Source organism: Astatotilapia calliptera, chromosome 15 (assembly GCF_964374335.1).
Source record: "Astatotilapia calliptera chromosome 15, fAstCal68.1, whole genome shotgun sequence".
NCBI classification, from domain to species: Eukaryota; Metazoa; Chordata; class Actinopteri; order Cichliformes; family Cichlidae; genus Astatotilapia; species Astatotilapia calliptera.
The window spans coordinates 25,055,654-25,080,529 of record NC_137436.1 but is presented as its reverse complement, the minus strand read 5'-3'; the positions used below and the strand labels follow the sequence as shown (position 1 = coordinate 25,080,529).

Here is a 24,876-nt window from a genome sequence, read left to right as displayed (position 1 = left end):
AGACTTCTCTGATGAACCAGAATCCTCTGGTTGATTTTCATGGTTTCACTGCAGCTTGGAGACTATTTTGAGAGTGTTTGCAGACCAGGTTCATACAAACTACATATGATTCTGGCAACTTGCTGGTTTTTGCAACTGATTTCACCGAGCAACCTCCAGCCACTTGCCACTGACAAGCAGGATGCGAATTTCAGAGTTGTGTCATTCCGATGCTGAATAATAATGAAAAAAGTAGCATTGACAAAAACCTACAGGAAACCACTTCCTGCTCACACCAACAAACATGCTAACATTTAGGCCTTCTGGCCTTCATCACAGCTCCTCTGAAGCATCTCTGACAAATCCAGTTTCAGGTCTTCTCATCCAACATTCCCATTATTCCAGAGTTTTTCTGTGCATCTCCTGGTTTTGCAGTTTCTCCCAGATATCCTCCATCTGCATGAGCCTGAAACTTGCTGGAAAACGTGCCTCAGTGAGTTTTGTCTGCACAGAGTAGTGTCTGCACAGACACGCTGAGACGCTGCATTCATTCAGCTGTGTGCTGTCAAAACACAGAACGAGGAAAACAAACACGAATCGAGCTGTGTGCCGCTCTGTGGGTGCGTCAAACATAGGTTTTCGTTTTTTTGTGTTCAGTTAATAATAAAAATAATAATCAGTTCAAGCTTCCAGAATGAATAACTCATTATCGAAAAGTTGTAAAAAACAAACAAACAAAAAACCTACAAACAACGCCTGTTTTTAATCACAGACGATTTTCATCAAACCTGTCCGAGCTCGTCCATCAGGACACTCTGAACACGTCTGCAGGGAAACAGGATTTAGATGGCACAGCGTCACCAAAATGATTTCACACATCGCCGGCCTCCTGCAGGTTAGCACAGGATTGCAATTTTATTGAAAAACTATGGAAAAATATTTAAATCATTAAAATAATGACTGCTTTTAGTCTTTTTGCTGTAACATCAAACCAAAGCAAATTATTTTTACATTTATAGAGTTTATTTCGATTCCTTAGTGCATGTTCATCTTTTTTAGCTCCTTTTATTTCTAATAATCAAAATAAATTTTATTTTGTCATCATTGATTCACTGAAGCCATTCTGACGTATGTGTGGGCAAACCTTCCCAATCTTCAGAAGAAAGATGATGTCATCTTCTCCTGATTGGACGATCATTATGAAGCTTTGATTAATCAGGCAGCCGTTCGTATCACTGCTCAATGCTAACACAGTCCAATAATCACCGACTGAGCTGCTCATTAAAGCAGGAACAAGGGGTGGCAAACGAGGGGCGGCGCTAAACTGGATGATTAATGCTCTGGCTTCCATTTTCCATCATGAATCAAGGGAAACGGCTCCTTGACTGGCTAAGGAAGGTCGCAGGGATCTGAAGGCCATCACTTCATTAACTGAAGTTCATCTTTCTTTAAGATGTGGACGAATTCTTTAGCCTTCACATTTTCCATGCGGTAACTCCTCTGTGAGGCCACGTCGCAGTGCAGCAAGTTTTGTTCACATGAGACCACTCCAGGAATATTCTGAGTTTAGCAGCTGCAGATTTATCCGCAATACTCATTTTAATTTATTACACAGCTGCCTTTTGTTTATGTTCCTGCTTCATGGTGAAACATTTGAAGGTTTGGAGCCAACAGACCTCAGCTGGATTTTTAAATGCGAATTCAGTCGTCAGCTGCTTCAGGGACAAGTTGGATTTAAGAGTACTCCACATGCTGTTTTTAAAAAAAAATAGTTTTAGTGTTTTTCAGTCTGTTTGTTTTGGACTGATTAAAGTGCACACCTGGAGAAAAACCTGAGGAGCTGCAGTGGAGAGGCCGATGTCTCTGTTGCTGAAAAATGAAGCCAACACTGAAACAACAAAAGGTGCAGTTTCTCTAATGTCCACTTGAGGCTCCAGCAGCGAGTCCCACGTTAGCATGTTCAGCATTACAGCAGAAATAAAAAGGTTCACAGCCTGCTGTAAAAATCAGCTTCAGCCTCTGTGGATCGTTTCCTCCTTTCTCACAAACCTCCAAGGGTTTGCTTTTTTAGAAATCACCTATTTAAACCACACACATCATCAGTGCCCGGCTCATATTGCATATAAGCAACAACAAAAACAGAAGAAAAGTCTGTGACTGAGTTTATGATGTGTGTGTATGAAAAAACACAGATTTAAGTCAACTTACTTCTGATTGGCTGCCCGTCATAAAAACAAGGTTTGAACAGCAGGTGGGTGGAGTTTCAAGGTCACTGCCTGTACAATGACACATCTGATTTGATCCACTGCATGCAAGTTTGACCAAATTCTGACCAACAGCGGAGGAGCAGCAGTGATCTCTGTGGACGGAGGATGGACGCCTCGCTGTGTCGAGCTCATCGATCCTTTGACCAGCTGAGCTAAGAACAGTGACACAATGGCTGAATGAGGAGCAGAATGTGCTGCAGTAAGACCCCTTTGATTTGACTCTGATGGGTCATGTGATCTCAGCATGTCACTTCTAAACGCTTCACATTCAGATTGACGACCCAAACTTCACAGCGTAGAGGATCCTGAGGCCCGATAAACTCGGCAGCGCGACTCGTGAAAATTCTGAGCATTGCGAACGTGCTGAGAAGCCCAACAGCTCCAAGTTGATGGAAGTGCAGCAGATTTGTGGGTAACCCAGCCCAGGGGATCTGGGCTGCCGGCCAACAGCTTTGATCTGAACAGCTGCCGAAATCTGCACTTGATCCGGGCCAGGTCGACGCCCCGGGGACCCGAAGGCACCAGCCGCCACGGCAACAGATGGGCCAAACGGAGATGTGCTAAATGATAAACATAAAACCCTGTGACCATAAAACCCGCTATCACTCTCTCACACTCACACACACACACACACACACACCATCTGCAGAGAGCGCGAGTATCAAAGAGCAGATTTTGAAACCTGCACAGTCTGAAAACACATGACGCACATGTTTGAAGCGTCACAGCTGCCTTTAAAAGCACGTCTGACCCACCTGCAGCCTCGCTGACTCCGCCACACCAACAGTTTCGGTCACAGAGAATAAAATTTTCCTCCGCGATGTCAGCCATTGCTTTGGACATTTTAAAGCTTCAACATTAGCTTGAAGACATCAAATTCAGGGATTTCAGTTAGCTACAGCCACCTGTCAGTCAACAGGTGGCTTAAATCAGGATTTCTCCCGCTGGTCTTCTGCAACTTCCTGTCTGCTTCACCAGAGTCTGTAACCCACTTTATTCTCATTCATATTCAAAACCAAAAGAACGACCACGAGACATCGGCTGCTTTTTCTTCTTTTAAGTTTTAGTGCTTCTTCTCTTCATCCTGTATGCTGCATGCAGGGTTTTGTAAAGCGTTGTGGGACGTGTGCGTGTTAGCGATGTTACATAAACACATTCTGGTTTCTTGCTCTGCTTCGGAACATCAAATCTTTATGATTTCAACAAAGCTACACCCTGATAAATGTTTTAATCTACAAAAGGCTATTCAGCTTGGTACAAGCGTGGCTCTTCATGCAGTATTGCCTCATTCTGCAGCTGTTTGCTCACACAGAGCGACTTCAGCTCCTCTGCTAACTCGACAAAAACCACAGCTGTTAAGTTCGTCCAATAATTAATGCTGCAGTTCATTTAGTGGCCACTCGGGGCTCCAGAAGTGACTCTGAAGCAGTTAAATGTACTAATAAACCATCCAGGAAGTCTGTGCTCGAGGATATTATCTTTTCCCAATCAGCAGATATCTCTGCAACGCAGTGTGTCCACCAAGTTAACCAGCCTTAGCTGATAACTTGATAACTTCACCCTCTCACTCAAACATAGTCATTAATGGTTTCATATGTCAACGGCCATTCAGAGTGTGTGCTTTTGTGACAGAGAGTGGTGGTGACAAGGAGGCAAAGATAAAAATCCGCTATTTGCAGACAACCCGGTTCATCACTTGCTTTTTTAATGCTTTAATAATTAACACGTCAGCCTCAATTGCACCTAAAGTGGGACTAAACTAGCTCGAAACCCCTAAAACTCCTAAACCGCGCTGAGCTGATCTTAGTGAACATCCTCTCTGTGACACAGAAAGACAGAGAGGACCATTAGAGAGTGTGATGGAGAGAGATGAAGAGCAGCCGGGTTCCTGCCAGAACAGCCAGAAATGGATTAGAGCAAAAACAGAGCTCCACAGGAGGGATTTCAGGGCTGTAACTCAGCCGTACGGCAAAGACAAATCTGTGAGGATGGAGACACAAAAGCTCCGAGCGCACAAAACTGCTTCACATCAAGCCCGACTGCTGGCCTTAATTTAAACCGGAGAAACATTATCTGCAGACATTTGGTGAGTACACCCGAAACATAACCTTGTTTCTCTCTCACAGAGAGTAACTTAAGGTTATGTATATAACCCCGGTTCTCTGAGTAGCATGAGTGAGTGTCTCACTATGGGAACGCCTCCTGCGTGACCTCATCAGAAGCTCAAATACCATTACGGTATTTGAGTGACGCCCATTTCAGGAGGGGCCAGTGCCTCCCTATATAATAGGCTGACATAGCGTCAGATGTCATTCAAAACAAGCCCACCTCTTCCTCGCTTCCATAGCAAGGAGGGCGGTCTGGTGAGACACTCACTCATGCTACTCAGAGAACCGGGGTTATATACATAACCTTAAGTTCTCTTTCATAGCATTCGTTTCGTGTCTCACTATGGGAGAAATACTGACTCCCGGATTGCCAGACATGCCTGTTAAGAAGACAACTGTCCCCAACAGCACTTCACAGGGGAGAGGCCCCCACCCGGAAAGAACCTGCACTGAGGACTGAATGTGCTAGGTTAGGTGCTGTCACATCTAACCTGTAAAACCTAGCAAATGTATGAGGTGAGGTCCAGCATGCAGCTGCACACACCTCCTGAATAGAAACTCCCCTAAAGAGAGCCCATGAGGTTGCCAGACCTCTAGTGGAATGCGCACGTAAGCCAGCAGGGGGCTGAAGGCCCCTGCTAGTATAGGCCAGGGCAATTGCTCCTACTATCCAATGGGAGAGGCGCTGTTTAGACACAGGCTTTCCCATATGTGGTTTAGCCCAGGACACGAACAGCTGGTCACTTCGTCTGACACTCTGGGTTCGGTCCATGTAAATGCGCAGAGCACGGACTGGACACAAGGTATGCAGCCGCTGTTGCTCCTCTGAGGAGGAAGGCGGTGGGCAAAAGGCCGGCAGTTCCATAGGGGAACATGTGCCGACAACCTTCGGGACAAAGGCAGGGTTGAGCCGCATACTGACCCTCGTATTATCCGAGGAGAACTGAATGCATGACTGATGCACTGAGAGAGCGTGGATCTCTCCCACACGTTTAGCAGAAGCTAAAGCAATTAATAGAGCCGTCTTCAAGGACAGAAATTTTAACCCAACCTGTTCCAGGGGTTCAAATTGGCAACAGGAGAGCGCAGCCAATGCTGTGGGAAGGTCCCACGATGGAGCCAACGGCCATGACGTAGGCAATTTACGCCGTGCACCCTTCATGAAACGGCATATTAAGGGATGCTGGCCAACAGTCTTCCCCTCAAAACCAATATGACAGGCCGAAATTGCTGCCAAATACACCTTGATGGTGGAGAAGGCTTTACCCTTATCAATCAGGTCCTGAAGAAATGACAGAATCACAGCCACAGAGCACTGAAAAGGGATGGCCTGTGATTCTAAGCACCAGCTCACGGGCACTCACGGGCCAAGCCCATAGAGCTAGCCTCTCTGGGTGGGGGTGGAATATTTCCCCCTGTGCCTGAGACAGGAGGTCTCTGCGTAGTGGTAACGGCCAAGCTGGGCCGCACAGCTGCTGAAAAATCTCCGCCAGCCAGTGCTTCCCTGGCCAGTGCGGGGCCAGGGAAGCACTGGCTGGCGGAGATTTTTCAGGATCATATAGTGACTTCTTTCCCTCACTCTGGCCAGAGTTGGAGAAATGAGGGCCACTGGGGGAAAAACATAGAGGAGGGTTCTCGGCCACTCATGAGCTAGAGCATCCACCCCGAGTGGAGCTCTCTGATCGTGCAGCGAGTAAAACAGGGGACACTGAGCATTCGCCCTGGATGCATAAACATCCACGGTCGCCTGACCGAATCGCAGCCAGATCTGCTTCACCACCTCTGGGTGAAGCTTCCAGTCCCCATACAGCGGGTTGCCCCTGGAGAGAAGATCTGCTCCAAAGTTCAAGATCCCCGGCACGTGAGTTGCTCTCAGTGACAGCAGGTGGACACTGCTCCAGACTGTCAGTCTGTGTGCCAGTGTGTGTAACTTAGGGGACCCCAGACCGCCCTGTCTGTTGATGTAGGCCACAACGGTGGAATTGTCCGACCTCACTAAAACATGATGACCTCTCAGCCAAGGGAGAAAGTGTTTTAGTGACAGGTGAACCACCAGCAGTTCCAGACAGTTTATGTGGGTGGAGCGCATGTGAGGGCCCAATTCCCCATTCACTGTTCTGCTCTCGTGGGTGGCCCCCCAGCCCGAAAGAGAGGCATCTGTGGAAATCATCTTCCTGGCTGAAACTGCCCCCATGGCAACGCCCTGAGACAAGAAACCTGGCCACTTCCACTCGCGGAGAGCGAGTGAAGAGTCTGCAGAGACTCTCACGCGACGGTGGCCGTCTCGGTGAGGGTCCAGTCCCCGCGAGCCCACCCAGCGCTGAAAGCCTCTCATGTGCAGGTGGCCCAGTGTTATCGCCACTAGAGAAGAAGCCATCAGACCGAGCAGCCTCTGGCACTGTTTGAGGGTCACTGTGTTGCCTCTGCGAAACAGTGCTAGGAATGACTGTATGGCCGCTGTTCTCTCCGGCGACAGAAAAGCCCTCACCCGAAGGGAGTCTAGGCTGAGCCCTATGAAAGTAATGCATTGAGTTGGCGTCAATGTGCTCTTTTCCACGTTTACCTGGAAACCCAAACTCTCCAGATGGTGTATGAGAGCATTTGTGTGACAAGTCGCTCCCTGGCGGGTTAGGGCTGCCACCAGCCAATCGTCGATGTATGTGGCCACCCGAATGCCCTTTTTCCTGAGCGGGGCCACTGCTGCCTCAGTGCATTTCACAAACACCCTTGGGCTCAGTGAGAGACCAAAAGGCAGGACTACAAACTCGTATGCCATCCCCTGGAAAGCAAATCTCAGATACTTTCGGTGTGGGGGATATATGGGGATGTGGAAATAAGCATTCCTCAGGTCGATTGATGTGAACCAGTCGCCCGCTCGTACAAACCGTAGCAGCGAGGCGTGCGTCAACATCCTGAACTTGTATGTCCTCAAATGCCGGTTCAGGGCACGGAGATCCAGAATGGCTCTCATCCCCCTCCCCCCTTTCTTTGGCACAAGGAAATACCTTGAATAAAATCCGCTGTGCATTTCCTCGGGAGGGACAACTCTTATAGCTCCTTTGTCTCTCAAGGTGGAAATTTCCTCCAGGAGAAAACTGGCAGACTCACCCAGAGCACGAGAGTAAACGATTTCTTTGAAATGTGGTGGAGCGACACTGAATTGCAGCCTGTAGCCCTTTTTCAATGTCCTCAGCACCCATGCTGACTGAGTGCAGGTGGCCCAGCTCTTCATGTGGAGAGACAGAGCACTCACTGGCCACTCCACCGAATATGGCGTTTTGGCGCCCCCTTGTGGTCGCAGCGCGAAACATACGCCATTTCGGTGTCCCATCACCTCTGTCACAGGCGAGCGAGGTGACGGGCTCATCTGCATCATCACAGCCGTGGAAACGCGAGTCTCCACGGGCTGCGTTATGGCAGACGGTGCTCTGTTTTTCAGCATGTTTGATTTTTTCATGTGTTTTGCAACACTCGATGGCTAACTGCCTGGATGCACGTGTCGGGGCTTTTTTAATACAGAATGCATGAGAGAAGTGCTCGTGAAACAACACTGCAAACTTTGGCTCTCTTTCCCTCTGGCGGGTCTGGTGACAGGAACGCCGGCCCGAGTCAAGCACTCTGTGTGGAACATGTCCCGTTGAACTTGCTCTGGAACGGAGCTGGGAGGCGGCAGGGCGGCCCATGAAGGGGAGAAACTGGGTTCGCTCCCGCCTAGAGGAGAGGCTGTCAGGCCGGCCGCTTCTTCCTCCTTACGATCGCGGCAGCGGGGGGAGGAGGAGGAGGGGCCGCTTGAGGTCTGGCCTGGGGAGACTGCTTCTGAGTCCATGGATTCTTAGGGGCCCCGGCAGCCTGGGGGGCAGCCTGGGGGCTGCCTGCGTCTTAGGCACTTTGGGAATCCTGAAAGCGGGGACCGGGCGAGACGCTGCCTGCGCGAATGACTGGCGCAGCGCTGCTGGGGTGGCGTGCAGGGCCCTCCTCGGCAGGCAGAGTTTCAGAGCCTCATCATCTCTCTTTTTCTACTCACATGTCTTCTGCATGGATGTAAAAGCTGCACCGAAGAGACCGTGAGGGACGACAGGGGTGTTGAGGAGTTCCTCTTTTTCCTTGGTCGTCAGGTTGGTGAGCCCGAGCCAGCATGCTAGCTCCTGAAGAACCATGAGGCCCATGGCTCTCCCAGTAGCCTGTATGGCTATCTTGTGGAGGCGGAGGACGTGGTCAGTTATAACGCAGATTTCTTCCCACACTGTGGTATCTGGGTTAGCTGTCATGTCCTCTTCTAGCTCAGCTTGGTAATCCATTAGCATAGAAGAGGCGTTGTTGGCTCTTACCGACAGAGCCGCTGCTTTGTAGCACTTATCTGTAAGGCTAGACTGGAAGCGGTCTGTTTTGGAGGGGAGAGATGGAGCCGATGAGTACAGAGACGTCTTCGGGTGAAGATGGCTCGCCACCAACGGCTCCACTTGTGGCATCTGGCGGAGGCCGATAGACTCCATCCCCTCACAATCCAGCAGGGAGCTCCCCACGATGGGGTGTTTCTCGCTGTAAGGTTTTGCTTTCCACGTCACCGCTATTTCATCGAGTAGCTCAGGGAAAACAGGCAACACATGCTTCCCCGTCTTTTTCGCCTTCGGCAATTTCTTACCGTCAAAACGAGACTTTACAACCTCTGTTTGTATGGCGGGCCACGGGATATTGAGCCTAGCGGCTGCGCACTTGCACATGTCCTGCATGTCGAGATCCAGGGGAGACGGCGGTGTCGGTTTTTCAACCTCGCCGGTAGCCGAGGGCTTTGCAGCCCAGCTGATGCTAGCCAAGGAGGTGGAATCTTCCTCCTCACCGTCGTCAGACAGCAGGAGCTCAGAGTCAGCTGACTCATCTCCGTCCTCGTTAGCATCTCCTCCCCAGGTGACTCCAGCATCGCAGAAAAACACACGATCTCCGTGTGCCTCCAGCGACGGGAAAGCAGTCGTGATGGGCTGAGGGTCTGCCTCTGCCCAGCTCGGCCCTGGCGTTGCGGCCAAATCATCGGGCATCTCAGTTTCTCCTTGCGCCGCAGCATCCTCACACAGCAAAGGGTCGCCGCCCAACAGGTTAGCCTGGCGAGCTAGCCTGCGGCGGAGTAGTTTGCTTGGGAAAGCCGCGCAGTGGATACAGTCATGTGCAGGTGTCAAGGCAGCCTGAGCGTGAGATAAACCCAGGCATGCCGCACACACGGGGTGTGTATCTCAGGCAGAAATCTTCTTTCCGCAAGGACAAAGTTTTGCAACTTCGTTGGCCGTCGTAGCCATGGTTAGCTAGAGGGTCGCGCACGTTAGCGAGACTGACACCGAGTGCGGAGAATATTGCTATTCCTCGCTAACGTGGGGTGAAAAGTGTTGCTACTTTTCTACAGGTATTGCTACCTAATGTGTAAAACCGCTAGCGTCGAAGGGTATTGCTACCTGATGGTGAAGCTAGGGGTACCTTTATTAGCAAAGTGTTGCTACTTCGCTGGGTGAAAGTATTGCTACTTGGCACCGGCACTAGCCACAGAACAGTATTGCTACTGCTTGTATGCTAGTGGACAACTGAAAAGCTGGTAACAAAGCGCCCGGCGACCGAGTTGTTCACTCGAATCTGTGTGCAGTTTAGCTTTAGCACCCAACAGCACAGTTGTCTACAGGTGAGAGGCGAGAAGAGGTTTTTGAATGACATCTGACGCTATGTCAGCCTATTATATAGGGAGGCACTGGCCCCTTCTGACATAGGCGTCACCTAGCCAGCCTGTAAGGGCTGGCGTAATGGTATTTGAGCTTCTGATGAGGTCACGCAGGAGGCATTCCCATAGTGAGACACGAAACGAATGCTATGAAAGAGAACTGCTAAGGAGTTTGAGATCAGGTGGGATTCGAAATGATGATGGTGATAGCGTGACTTCAGTTCATCTCCTGTAATAGTTTAATTATCGGAAGGGTTCAGTTACACTCTACAGACCAGCTTTGCATCACAGCAAGAGCTGTTTTAGCCCCCCCACTTTAAGTCAACTTTCTTTTGATTGGCTGCCCCTCTTAAAACAGGAGTTGGGCCAGCCCTTTGGGCAGACGATCACTATGTTAGGGATATGCCCTCTGTATGACATCACACAGGGACAAGAGTAGAAAAAAACAGAGTGAACCTGAGCATTCAGCTCTCACACATTATTTGTACACGCACTGACCATTACTGAGACTCTGGCCAAGTTCAACACAAGTACAGTTCTAGTTGTTAAAAACAAAACAATCTACCAAAAAAAAAAAAAAAAGGGGGGGGGGGGGGGAGTACACGGAGTACTCTGTGACAGTGGGGAGGATAAAACATAACAGGAAGAGCCCCCAAGAGAGCAAGGCAGGGGCAGCCAGTCTGCTGGTGGGGCTCCACCAGAAGAGGATGACATAGAAAAACTGGTCCTTTTATTGTGATAAGACATAACATTTGCTGATTTTCTTTCATCACAACAAAATCTGAACAACATTTTCCTGTTGAAGTCTGAATGTGTTTTTGTAACCATAGAAACAATAGCTGTTTCACATGCCCGCAGGTTGAACTGAAATGATGTGTTTAGACTGCACGGTCGGCACCGCTGCCTCACAGCTCGAGGGCCGTGGGTTCAAACCTGGGAAGGGCCCCTCTGTGGGGAGACTTCCTGCAGGATTTTCATATCAAAGAAGATTTCATTTTTAAAAAAAAGGTAGTTTCATTGCTTTTTGTAACACAGAAATGTCCAAGGTGGAACTGAGCACTGATTTAGGAACGTATTTATGTGAAGATATCTGCACATGTTGCACTTTGTTGTGTTTGGTGTCGTTTTATACGAATGAATAAAGGTTAAAAAAAAGTTTAATTAAGTTTAATTGTGCCTTTCTGTAAAAAAAGGACACATTTTGTAAATAGAAACAAACTGAATCCACATCCTCTTGTTGTACCAAAATGCAGAGTGTTACTCATCACGGTGTCACACTCTGGAATGTATTTAAAATAGAAGACCTAAACTCAAACAGCCCCTTTTATAGACGCTGGACTGTTAACCTGCAGGATCCGTCCTGTAAATCATCTGCAAACAGCTTCCAGGGTTAAAAACAACAAAGGCCAACAGAGCTCTGCTGTCTGCGGGCCGCCTGCAGCGACACACACCCACCTGAATCCGCCTCTCCTCCTCCTCCCTCCTCTTCCTTTCCTCCTCTTCCTGCTTCCTCTTCAGCTCCATCTCTGCTTTCCTGCAGAGACGAAACACAAAAGCAGAGATGAGGACAGAAAAGCGGAAAGAAGGCAAAACACATTTGGAAGAAGAGTAAAACATCAGAGAAAAGGAGACAGAGGGGGACTGAAAGTGCAGCGCTTCTCTGTGTGTTCACCGTTATGTTGAGCGCTCTCAGACGATGATGAATCACTCATAAATACTCAGATCTGAATGTAATCACTGAAATATTTGCGGTGTGACACCAACTGCCTCTTGTTCTGTTTGTCTCCAGAAGAACCAGACCTGCTTTCCTAGCTTTCATTCTGACGCTTTAGTAACAGGAGTAAAAACAGCTTGGAGGGGGATGAACGCGAACACAACCAACACATTTTCAGCAGCGTCGACTCGGCCCAGTAAAGACCATTATTAACAGCTGAAACCTTTTACCAGAGGCATGATTTTCTAACAGAATTAATATTTTCCTTTAAAAGGCTTTTTGAAACGTTTGTTGCAGGTTACTGATCTGTAAAAACATGTGGCTTTGTAGCTAATGTGCTTTTAGCCCCATATTTGGTCTCCACCAACCACTTGTTATCAGAAGTTTAAGTTAGCACAGCAAAGAAAGGTGCATCATTTCAAACCCTACTTTCATTTAAACTCGGTTACACGTCAAAAAGTTGCTCTGTACAAAAATCTGATTTAAAGTGGAAAAACAGACCTGTTGGCTTCTCTTCGTTTCCTGTCACACATTTTTATTAAACAAGGTTTCGATGATAAGTGCACATAAATCCTGAGAGCCAGATACAGAAGCCCCACCCACCTCCTTCTTTATGAGGGGCAGCTAATCAGAAGAAAGTTTTCTTGACAAACCGAGGAGCAAGAATGGCTCGTTTCATATAATTTTCAGTAAAAATTAAAGGAGGATTATTCTAAGCTGTGAATCATGCAAAGCTACTCCAGCAGAGTCATTAAAAAACACGGAGCTGGAAATGACTTCCTGTGAGAGCTCACCTAGCTGAGGTGGCCTTTAGGCAACTGCAAACCTCTCTACTCTCCTCTCTCATTAAAAGACAAAGAATCCCAGTGTAAGACTTTATAATTACTTAAACAAGACACACAGTCAAGCATATATTTTAAAAACCTCATTTACGAAGGTGGAATGAAGAATATTCAGAAATCTGCTGATTGATGGATTCCTCCTGTCGTCTCTCAGCCGTTTTATTTCTGTTGTGCGCTCACTGGAAAACTATCAGACCACCAAAGCTCTGACTTTTGGCCTCTTTACTACCTCCAGCTTGTCCTCGCCAGTCATGCAGGACCTGAAGGTTATTGTGCTGCTGCACACGCTGCGGGCCGCCGTAAATAGAAACGTCATCTTTGTGTGGAAAAAGATGACAGAACACGGGGCTCCAAGTCGTCGTCAAGACAGAAGTTTCTGGTTTCTCATTACCTGGCAGGCTTTAGTGTGTTCTTACAGATACTACAAGGATTAAGGCTGCACGAGATCTGCTCTCATGACCTTCAGTCTGTGACCTTCAGGTGAATCCTGGGGGTTCATAACTCGCCAGAGGAGGAGAATAAAGTGAAGGGAAGAGGGCCATAAAATTCAGGCTGTCGTCTCTAATGTCTTATATTAGCAGCTAGTGGTTTGTGACGAACACAATGGCCCCCATCAGTCCTCCTAAAAGACCTTCCATCCCGCTGCAAGCAGCAATGTGGAGGACAAACCCGTGTGAGGAATACGAATGCCACAATCTAGGCGGGAAATGAAATTTTCCGTGTAAGCGATTGCGGGTGTGTGATGGATTCAAATCCTCAGCAGTCTCTTAAACATCAAAAAAGACCTGAGGAAAAGGATAAAGAGTGAAAACGGAGCGCGGGAGGCGGCGCGTCGTCACTCCTGGATGGTTTTCTCAGCCTTACAAATACGACGCTCTGAGGAGGGCTGTAACAGCTCTGATTGGACAGCAGTCTGAGGTTACCTGCACAGCCAGAGCCCCCAAAGGCAGGTTTAGTGCTGAAGCTGGGCTGTTGAACTTTGAATGAACTTTTTAAGGAGGACGGCTGGTATTTGCGCACGTTAAGCAGATAAAACAGAGCTTGTAGTTTCTTTTCTAAAGGACGTGTGATATTCAGGTGGAGGTGTTAAAGCCCGGCTGATGTTTAAAGATAACTGTATAATATGAAGTTTGTTTTTTGTATTTTATCTTTACAGACCATGCAAATACAGCAGAACTTTGAAAGAGTTCACTCCAAATTTATGCCCTTTTCCTTTTGGTTCAAGTTTTGGAGATTTCAGAGGTAGACGTGTCTGCCTTCACTTCAGTATAATGGAAGCAGCCGGCCCTCGCCCCATGATCTGGTCCAAAGTGCTTCAGCTGAAAGAAAACTGGAGCTTTCAGAGCTGAAGAAGGCTTTCAGCTGAGGGGTGAAACATCTTCAGAAAGCTAAAAGAAGTCCATCTGCCTTCGACCTGGATCACTGAGACGCTGCACGGACATACTTATATATTTATACAGATTTTGTTTCTTAATTTCAATTTTATGCTCTGTGCTTTAAGCTAAGATGTGCTTGTGTGTGTGGTGTGCTTTTATATTGCGGATGAAAGAGACTGGTGCATGAGCCGAGGTCGGCATGGAAACCACCGTGACATGTGACTGATGTTCGTAACCACAGTGAATTTGGGAAACTCCGGCACAGAGCAACTTACGCTAGACATCTCTGTGTTTGCACAGTGATGCTTGTGCAGGACACATGTCAGAATAAAAGAGTCTGAAAACATGCTTATTCACATTTTGTGCTTCTGTGACATTAAATGAGCTTTTAGCTTTTAGAGGTACATATAAAGACAGTGCTGCTGAGCTGATTGAAAGCTTACCAAGAAAAAAGAGTGACTTCCTTATAAATAAGGAGCTAGATGTAATTTCCAGCTGTTTAGTGAGAGAGAGTGTGTGTGTGTGTGTGTGTGTGTGTGTGTGTGTGTGTGTGTGTGTGTGTGTGTGTGTGTGTGTGAAGATGGCGTGCAACACCACACACGCTGTGGTAAGCTGCGAAGACTGAGAATAAAACATGACCCAGAAATCCTCTGTTGAAAAACATTAAATGAAGGAACTATTTTCTTTCTCTTGTCGACAAGAGATGTTGCTGAATCTAAGCAGATCTTCTAAAGCCCCACCCACTAGGCGCATCACACACAGGAAGACCAAATCTTACTTCCTGTGTGGACTTTCCCACTTATTGTCAAATGATGCAAAAAACACTTTTTTTAAGCAATTATTGATGACCTCACAGAGGGGCTGTCAGTGCTGCGCTTTGAAATGTTGGTCTGTGTTTTAGTGGGTTGTTAGGTGGTTGCTAGGCAGCATTAATAACCTGTGTGTTTGTTTGTGAAACCATGGTTTTCAGGAGATGCATAAACTCTACAAGTGGGTCACTTTAGCACATTGCTTGGTGGTTGCTAAGCAATCTGATAACATGATAGCATCGGATACAGGGGCCTGAGATGCACCTGTGTGCCAGTGTTGTTTGATGGTGTAGGAGGAGTTGGCGTGTTTTATAAGACAGGCTCTCACAAACCTGAGACTAATTCTGCAGAGCTGTGGTGTTAAAGTGAAGCTAAGAAACCCTACATCGTTCACAGAAGGTGGTGGAGAACAAAAACTGAGCTAAAACAGAGACTCGGAAACAGCAGGAAACTAAAACAACTCCAGCTGGACACAAAAGGCTCCTGAAACCTGAAACCAACATGAAGCCAATCGATATAAACATGTAAATTTAGATTTTGCCATTTTTAAATCCTCAGGTGTTAAAGGTTACATGGCAACGCAGCCCAGTAACAGTAAAAACTTCCAACAAAATCTTCATCCTGAAGGCATCATCTCTTAAATCCTTTCAATGACCTGCTGTATTTATGGACAGGAATTCACACACACACACACACACACACACACACTGCTGTGGTAAACGCTGCTGTAAATCTGTGCCGAGCCGTCTGAGTGTGTTTGTCACTTCTACGAGTGCCTCTCCACGTTTTGGCTGCGACAACGAAACAAAAGTATTTCAGTGAAGAGACCAGAAACATTCGAGTACTCCAACTTTAAACCCCCCCGTCCCACTTACAGCCGTCTATCCTCCTCCTCCTGCTTGCGGCGCTGCTCCTCCTCCTCCCTTCGCTTCCGCTCTCTATCCATCTCCTCCTGGATGCGTCGCAGCCGCTCGCGCTCCTCCTCCTCCTTCTTCTTCTTCTGCATCTCGGTCAGCAGCTTCTCTGACCGGGTCACCAGGCCCTTGTACTCGTGGTCGATGTCGATGCGGCCCATTATGGTGGTCTACAAGGCACAAAAACAAGGTTGCACTTACAGTCAGGTCTCACAAAAGGAAGCACCAATCCCGATATCTGGACCGTGCGGATTCAAAGCACTGGATGGAGAATCTGTGCAGGCTGATCTGTTTCACTGCATCACGCATGTGAAATGCGGTTATGATCCACCCTCCACCCTCATCTCCAGCCACAAGATACGAATAGTGACCGAGCTTCCTCTGAAGGGAGCCTTAGAGACAGGGCGAGGAGCTCGGTTGATGCCTCCTGGACGTTTCATGCATATCCAGCTGGAAGGAGGCCTGGGCAGACCAGGACCTGCTGAGTAAGTGGGCTTAGACCCCTGGCCCTGCGTCCTGGAGCTACAACAGCATGAATAATTAAAACCTATATTCTTAATGGAGTCTTTGATAGCTAATAATGAGCAGCCCAGGAAAGCAAACCAAACTCCACAGATGTCTTGGTGTCAGTCCTGCTAAATACTAAACTGGAGTCTGTTTATACATTTCTTTTCCTGATCTTTGGACTTAATGCTTATTATTATTTTATCACTCACTTGAATGACAAACATTTTTCCTATTTAATTTTCCAGTATTTTCTCATAAATATCCAGATTTTTCACTCAATTTGCCACTTTTATTTAATTTTTGTTGTAACTTTGCCATCTTCTTGCTGTAAATGTCTATTTCTTCGTGTAAACATACGACATTAAACCCCTGAACTTTATTTCTGTTGAATTTTACCCCAGCTCATCCAGCTCATTATAAATATCCTAAATGCTGTTATTGAGTTGTGGCTAAGCTGCAGCGTGTCACACACGTTTATGTTTCTGTGCTGAGCCGGTGGTCGTGTAGGCCACATCTGATATCTGTGATCACAGAGTGAAGAAGCCTGCCTTTAAGTCTCTGCCAGGGCTACAAAAACTCCCTCGGAAGCGTCGGTATTCTCACAGTTCACCGTCACGGCGTGTTCAGGTGTCATCGGGGCACGATCTGACATTTGACAGACAAACACGGGGCGGGGCGGTCGTGTAAACCAGAGGAGGGAAACGCGTTGGAGTCTCAGGATGATGAATATTTATGTGCATCTGCTGTTAACAATGTTCCCTCTAAGCTGTGCGCGTGCACAATTGCGCACTGCTGGTCTCTGAGCACAGAACATCTGCGTTGCGCACAAAAAAAATCTAACCTGAATTGAAATAAAAATTAAAACTTTAACAATTCTGCGCGTATGGGATTAGAACGATGCCACCTTATCCCATAGTCCAGCCAATGATGTGATTCACATTCGTATATACGCAGCTAATCAACATCGTTGGCAGGCTATGACAGCGTCCTGATGTGCTGACACCAGTGTTTTAGCTGGCAAAGCGGCGTGGCTGGCACGTTAATGACAACGTGTACAACCATTGGAGATGTGAGCAGGACAGACGGAACAATTGATGGAAAAAGTGTGGACTTTATACCATTTTTGAAATTGTGTTGATAGGCCACGTAAAACCAGAGTTATGATAAAATTATATGCAATGTTTGGTTTTCTTCCTGAATACTATCGTTGTTTATATTTACTGCGGGAAGAAACGGTAAAAACAGCGTTTTATAAGGAAAACCACCTGCGAGCAAAAACAAAACTGAAAACCCCCACCCTTTCCTATTGGTCGAAAAATGTACCATGTCGACCAATCATAAAAATATATGGCAACATCGCACTTAGTTGTTTGGGAATGGGGGGAGTTTCAGGAGTGACGGTGTTTTGGGATGTGAGAGATTAGCAACGTTTACCGCAAATCTTGTGTAGTTAGTGTGTAGTGTAGTCAATAGTTTTGTTGTGTGTGTCAGAACAATGAGGCGACTGCTGAATGTTACAGGAGTGACACATGTCCTGCTGTCAGGCCTGCAGGTATCAGGCTGTTGTTCTCCTTTATCTCATAGTGGACAGAAATTATTTTGTGGAGTGGCACAAATGATTTGTGTGGCATCAAATTTGATGCAGAACACCTGATTGTTCCGTAAATAGTTTGAAATGTTTGTTTAAAAATGCCTTGGCTGCATTTTTAGGTAAACAGCTGCAAGAAACGTTGTTGTTTGCAAACCCTAACCCCTTTTTGAAGAACTACATAATTAATTGCCCAACATTGGTCATTATTTACTGTATTTTGCAGACAGAGTTACAGGACTCTCTCCCAGACCACAGACTCATACTTACAATACAAGTCAGAGCTTTACTTAAAAAAAAAAAAGAAGAAGAAAATTTTGTTTTCAAAATTGGAGTTCAAGTTATTTTTACTTCCAATAGTGTTAACATACTAAACAGGTCATGAACAAGATTGTTTTTAATTTTCATTGTAAGTGGGCTAAAGCACTTAATTAAAAGTAGTTTAACATAAATGTAAATGCTGTAATTTGATTATTTTAATAAACCATGTAACTTTGGATGGATTCGATGCCGGCGTGACCACAGTGCACACGTCTGCTGTTGCTCACCGCTCAGGGAGCTTGTGTGTTCACTCAGACACATGAAAAATTAGAGGGAACATTGGCTGTCACCGCACCACTTTTCCTCCAACTAGCAGTCACTCCACAACAAAGCTGCGGGGCGGAGTCTGAAGTGACGGGAGCCTTTCAGTCAGACTTCCTCCACCGGCGTTTGTCCCTCTTATCTCGACACATACCGCGGTGAACACCTGTCAGCCTCACGCCTGCACCACTTCCCTCCAGGAAGAAAAGTGACAGGGAAGCTACGGTGTGCTAAATTATGGAAATTAAAAAAAAAAAAAAAATCCACTGCGGCACGTTCAGGATTTATGACATCCACGGGTAAGATTATCTTAGAAGAGGAGGTGACGTTACAGTCAGACAAAGCACACCGTTTAATCCAGTTTAACAGGAAATACCATTATGACAGTGAGAGGGTCACTTTAGAGGCTGAGTGCCTGTGAATCAACGAGATAACCAGATAAAATTCCTCAAATCACATTCAATCATTCAATCAAAGACTCTTTTTAAAACAAATTTGCAAGCATTTATCTAAGAAAAAAATAAGGAAATTTACAAAAAAAGATAATTTTTGTTCCAAATTTGCAAACTTTTTTTCTCATAAATGTTGTATACATCTCATTTCTCATAAACATGGCACTTTTTCAGTGCGCGGTCAAACTATGCACCACACCCACCTTGATTTTGACTATCAGGGTGTCGATGGCGGCGTCCAGCTCCCGGACCTGTTTGCTCATCTCCTGCTTGCCCTCCTTGAGCCCGCCCACCACCTCGTTGAAGCGGTCCATCCTCTTCTTCAGGTTACGCACCTTGACTAACCCGTCGATCCTGCCACACAAACACAAGGCCTCAGTAATGAAAAGCATCAGAGGGAGAGAGCACCGCCGGGGGGCTCGTTAACAGCGGGCAGCTGTTAAACGCTGGTAATCTCGTCACCTGGCAGTCAGCGAAGCACCGTCAGCTCTGCTGCAGAGCTCGCTAATTACTCGCAGAATAATCTCAATCACAGTTTGGGCTTCAACACTTGATTAGTTTCTCTGATGACGCGCTGTTTAACGCTCACACTCGCCTGCATCTGATCAGCTCTTCATTTTAATCACACTTAAACTGCATCTTTTTACTCAAGAGAGGAGTTTGGTTGAAAATCACGTGTCACCACTTTACTCGATATTTTAATCAGGTGTGTGCAGCATGATTCATGGATGCAGGTGTGTAAAGTCTTGTTCAGGACTTGGATGCCTGGGCTTCACGCGATGACCGAAACCATATTTATGACGTGCCAGACTTGGACTTTGTGCCACCTCCACTTTGACGATGCTCATTTCATGCTTGTCACCTTGTCATGTTGCTTTGCTCAATCTGAATTTGTGCCCAAACTCTTCCCGCCGGTCATCAGCGCACCCCCACCCGGCCTCTGTAATCACACTCTCCAGCACATCCTGCAGTGAGGGACGCAGCGTGGAGCGGCAGGTTGTTTATCGGCGAGAGATTGGTGGTAATAAGCAGAGCTGAAGCATCACAGAGCAGCCGTCTCCGAGGGAAACGCGACACCGTGGACGTGAAAGAGGCCGATAGCGAAGAGAAAGCATGAGTAGCAACAGGTGAGCATGAGGGTTGTGTGAGCATAAAGAGGAAGAGGGAGATGAAGAAAATAATGAAGAGGTAGAGATGAAGAAGAAAAGAGAAAGGGGGGTAAACTTCGTGAGCAGGAGAGAGAGGAGCTGAGGAATTAAGAAGAATAAATGGATGAAAATGGGAGGAGAGAGAAGGACAAAGATAAGGAAAGAAAAGGAGGAGTGAGGAACAAAGGAAAGAAAGAAGGAAACCCACCGTGGTTTGTGTTTCTTCATGCAGAGCCACATCCGGACCGTCTTCTGCATCTGGATGCAGGCGCTGGTTCGATACAGGATCTTGTTCTTCACTGTGACAAACAGAAGAAAAGAAGCAGAACGAGATGGGAACTTTAACCTCAGAGCTGAAAGCAGCGAGGTCACAGTCTGCACCACGAGACCAAAACAACCCGACTTCAGCATCCTGTAGGAAACCAGGGATCATTCAGAATCCCAAAGTGCGGTTGGTTTATCCAGTCATTACCTCATTGGCTAACGACCTATTAGTCACGACTTCACACCACTGTGATTTATGGGCTTTGTGCTTTTATTCCCAAGAAGTCTCACAGCAGGTATCTCCTCATGTTTGATCTGGCAGATTTCTGCACCGGACGATAAAACTCTGAAGTGATTTGTGTTTCCTCCTGTTAGAAAAATGTGCAAACCTCTACACTACAAGAGTATAAGTTCGACGATAATTAAATAAATTAACTTCCTGTTTTATTCAGCGGGACATTAAACTACAGAATGCGAAACAACTCGACTTATTTCTGTCAGCCAGAGTCGTCGCCCCCTGCTGGCCATAAAGGTCTTAAATAATCAGGCTCCATCTCAAAGAGCTCATAGCACCGCTCACCTGGAGAGAGCACTCAGACTGCTGGTTTACTCCTTACTAGGATAGCTAAAAGTCTTTTGCAAAACAACCCTGAGCCCGGGTCTGTTTGAGGTTTCTTCCTGTCAAAAGGAAGTTTTTCTTTGCCACTGTCACCAAGTGCTTGCTCATAGGGACTGATTCTTGAGGCTTTCTCTGTATTATTGTCTTGACCTGACACTATAAAGCACCTTGCTGTAATTTAGGGCTATATAAATAACACTGAACTGAATCTATTGTAGTAAAGTTTCACTATAGACCTTTTGCCGTCCCCGTCTTGGTGTTATGAAAGCAGACAGGACCTGGCACGCACCACAAGGTAAGCCTTCCCTAAAACACACATGGATTTCGTATCTATTTGGGTATAAAACATCAGATTTGTTTTATCCAAAAGACCTGAAATGTGAGACCGAGGCCTCAGATCAGCAGAGCTGAGGGTCATCTTCCTGGAGACGCAGATCCAGAAGCTAGGTCCAGACTATGCGAGGTACAGGTCTGGTCAAAGCCAGCAGGAAGCTTTCTTTTCTGTCTCATAATTCAGGAGTAAATAATAGAAAACTTAAAGTTTACAGACTTTGTCCTGATAAGAAACCTTGTTCCGCTGAATTCCTACAGATCGGTTTAATTTGAGGCGAGCTGCTCTCTGATGCAGTTTACCTTCTGTTGTTTGCAGAAATTCACGATTTCTTCACAGAGAAACATCATTTGTGATTCAGACCCACCCGTCTCCAAGTCTGTGACAGCACCGGCGCTTCTCCGTCCTCCCAATGAAGGAAGTTTGGATTGAATTGAAGTGAGAAAATTAAAGCGAGAGAGAGCGAGAGGAGGGGTTACGAGGGAGGCCCGAGGAGATGAAGTGTGAAAGATAAATAGAGACAGAGATCAATAACATCTCTGCTCGCTGCCAAATTCGTTTCATCTTGTTATGACCTCAGAATATGTAACTTCTACACCGTCAATAACAGGATGATGAATTAATGACTTTGCATTTAGAGAGCAGAGGACACCGGGCGCTCCTGCAGCCCACGAGTCAAAGTATTGTCTAACAGTTACGGCTGAAACATCCCCACGCCTCCTGGATCCATTTTTAATGGGATGGGTGACGTGCTTGGGTAGTTTTTGCAAATAAAGCTCGATCGATATGGAGAAGGAGAGAGAGAAAAACCCAAAAACGGAGAAGAGCAGGATAAATGGAGACGGACACAGACAGAGAGGCAGTGACCGACACTGCAGTAATAAAAACCAGCAGACAGACGGACCGCTCCTCCAACAGCTCAAGCCCACATTATCACAGCAGCCTCTGCTGCACATAAACAGCCAGTGGTTTGTTTTCCCTGCTCCGTGCACCTCCTGTTTGCGCGACGGGGCTCCAAACACATCTGCCTGCACTACACTGTGAGCTAAATGAGCAAGATTTATACGAGAATTACGCAAATCTGCGCAAACCTGACCTGCTGCTGCTGTCCCTGAAGGTCTCCTAAACGCCTTTAAGCAACAAAAATGGTTCTTTTTACTCAATGAAAAAAAAAAAAAAACCCTGAAGGATTCTGATGACAGATCAACAGGTGCCTCTACTGCAGATAAGTATTCTGCATACACTCACAGAGGTGGTCAATGTGAGTGCTCAGCAAACAAGATGACAATGTCCCAAATGCAGACAGGAAGCTTTAAAATGGGACTTCATGAAGCAGTGGGTGACGGTGGCCACCTCCGTTCTGGGGTTTGGCATGACTGGACTCACGAAGCTCTGAGTTACATCACTGTGTCAATTTGTCAGGTGACGCCATGCTCAAGAGTTTCCTGCCACACTGAAGGTGAAAACAACCCCCTGATTGGCTGGCGGTGGTTCCTGGAGGTTTCTCTCTCTCATCTGGTGCAATCTGTTGCAAAGAAGGTGTTTTCTTTGGTTTCTACCATGTTGCCATGGTTACCTGTAGTTTTTCCTGTCTGTCTGCAAATACTCGCCAACTAATGGAAGTTTCCACTTCCACATGTTGGCTTCAGCAGGCACAACCTTAAGTTTGAAGCGGAATCTTATCCACTCCCAGCTGCACTACAGCTTGGAGAACAGCTGCAGGGTGTTTGAAGTCCATTGACATTCAGACTACATCTGCCCGTTCTTCCTAGCGACAGGTGGTTGCCGACGGTTGCAGACTTGTCTGTAGGAGTGTGTGACTGGATCCTAAATGATCCCCATGACTGTTAAGTTAACGTCACGTGGGCAGTGCTCACATGCAAAGACCTGCAAAACCTTAATATGAAATTCAGCAAGTGCAGCGTTCTATGCCTCAGCAAGATAGAGATCCCTGGTTTGATCCCGGGAGGAGGAACGTTGCATCAGGAGGGCACCCGATGTAAAAACCCAACAAGTCATACGAGCGAAGCAACCTGCTGTGAACAAAGGAGCTTCTATGTATAGTTAAAAAATCACATGTGATTTTGTGGTGGTTACAACAGAACCTCAGTGAGCCTATTTATTCATTTCCATCAGCTACAGTATGACCACTGAGACACCAACTGAGAGAACATAAAGCCAGTTATTCATACTGAGGATGCTTTTCTATCATTTCAGAATCTTAAATGGACGCACATTTTCAAACACTGTTAGATCATCGTCATGTTAAAGCTCACGATCGTGATATAAGAGCAGACGTTGCGTACGTTTGATGACGGACAGAGCGCACCACTGGACCTTCTTCCAGCGGCTGTGGATGAGCCACTTGTTGACCTTCTTCACCAGCTCGGCCAGATGGTCGGGGTCAGACTTCATGATCTGGTCAAATTCTGCAAACTGGACAGAGACGAGAAACACGTGATCAGAGCAGTGATTGTCTTTGATTTTTACCCGGATAAACCTCGTTTGTTCTTTTAGCCATTTTAATGGGCAGTGTGCCTCTTCTTTATCAAATACTCCGCTGAAAATAATCCCAAACAAATAACACATCATCATCATCATAGCCTTGAATCCTTGTCCTTCAGTCTTAAAAGCAGGTTTATTTTTCTGTTAGTGTGTTTTGTATCTCACTAAAGAGCAGCCAGAAGACCGGAGGTGTACGTTTATTCTAGTTCGAGTTCTCTACTCCATTCATGAATGTTTTAGAAGTCAAGGATATCTCCCACGCTTTAATGCTCTCTAACCTTAACTGCTCTGGATTTATAAGGCTTCGGAGCTCTTCTTTACGACTGTGCAGCTGACGTTTGTTGTGATCGTGTCCTCCAAACACCCCTGAACGATGAAAGAAACTGCTGAATTTCCTGCATTATCTGCTCAACATCTGTGTGTCCTTATTGTTTGTTTTCCAAATCTTGATTTCTAACAGCAGTGACACGCAGCCCTGCCAAACCCCCGCCCGCCTCCGGGTTTCAGATGTCTGAAGCTTCACACCATCACATTAGGAGCTACACTGCCTCTGAGATGTGCAAAGATTACCAAGGCTGTGCTTCAAGCTTTGACACATAAAACTTACTTTTCTGCCACCTAACATTTGCTAAAACTGGAAGCCACAACTGTCGGTGGCTGCTCGCAGGTGCAAACAGTTATTCACGGGGACCATGTGATGTTGCGTCTACACTGGAGGGTGGTGTCGTCTTCAGAAAGCAGCCAGCGAGGACTTAAGTATTTATGTATCCCCTGCAGCTATACTGTCAGGCTTATAGTTTGTCCGGCATGTAGCGCTTCAAGGCTCTCTGCTGCAAATGTGTGCACTTTCATAAGTCCCTCCTGGAAGCCACGCGTCTGACCCAAACGTGATTAATTATTCATCTGGTGGAGAAAAAAAGCCCATCTGCTGGCTCTGGCACTTCTTTAGAAAACCTCATCTAGTCTCACCTCGGCAGCAAAAGAAAACTAATGCGCTTTTCCTTTGGCTCTATTGTCTTTCTTTAGGTGAACAAAATCTATATTAGCCAGAGTGAGCAGGGAATAGAGCCTCACCTTCCCAGGCCGGAAGAACACTCTGGTCAGGCCGAACTTGTAGTCATTTTCATTCAGCCCCAGAGCTTTGAACAAAGCCTGCAACACAGATATGCAGGG

The 24,876-nt window shown here is 46.6% G+C and overlaps 1 protein-coding gene across 8 annotated transcripts in view; it reads right to left on the bottom strand.

Moving 5' to 3' along the window:
- The window catches only part of myo6a (myosin VIa), a 155,450-nt gene that overhangs the window by 26,642 nt on the left and 103,932 nt on the right, over positions 1-24,876 (bottom strand). For all 8 annotated transcript variants that reach the window (XM_080289818.1, XM_080289815.1, XM_080289819.1 and 5 more), the window contains exons 22-27: positions 24,778-24,855; positions 23,505-23,634; positions 20,193-20,283; positions 19,040-19,190; positions 15,669-15,877; positions 11,508-11,586 (exon numbers count right to left, since the gene is read on the bottom strand). In XM_080289818.1, coding sequence (XP_080145944.1) covers positions 11,508-11,586; positions 15,669-15,877; positions 19,040-19,190; positions 20,193-20,283; positions 23,505-23,634; positions 24,778-24,855 — 738 coding nt within the window. The remainder of the gene's footprint in view (positions 1-11,507; positions 11,587-15,668; positions 15,878-19,039; positions 19,191-20,192; positions 20,284-23,504; positions 23,635-24,777; positions 24,856-24,876) is intronic.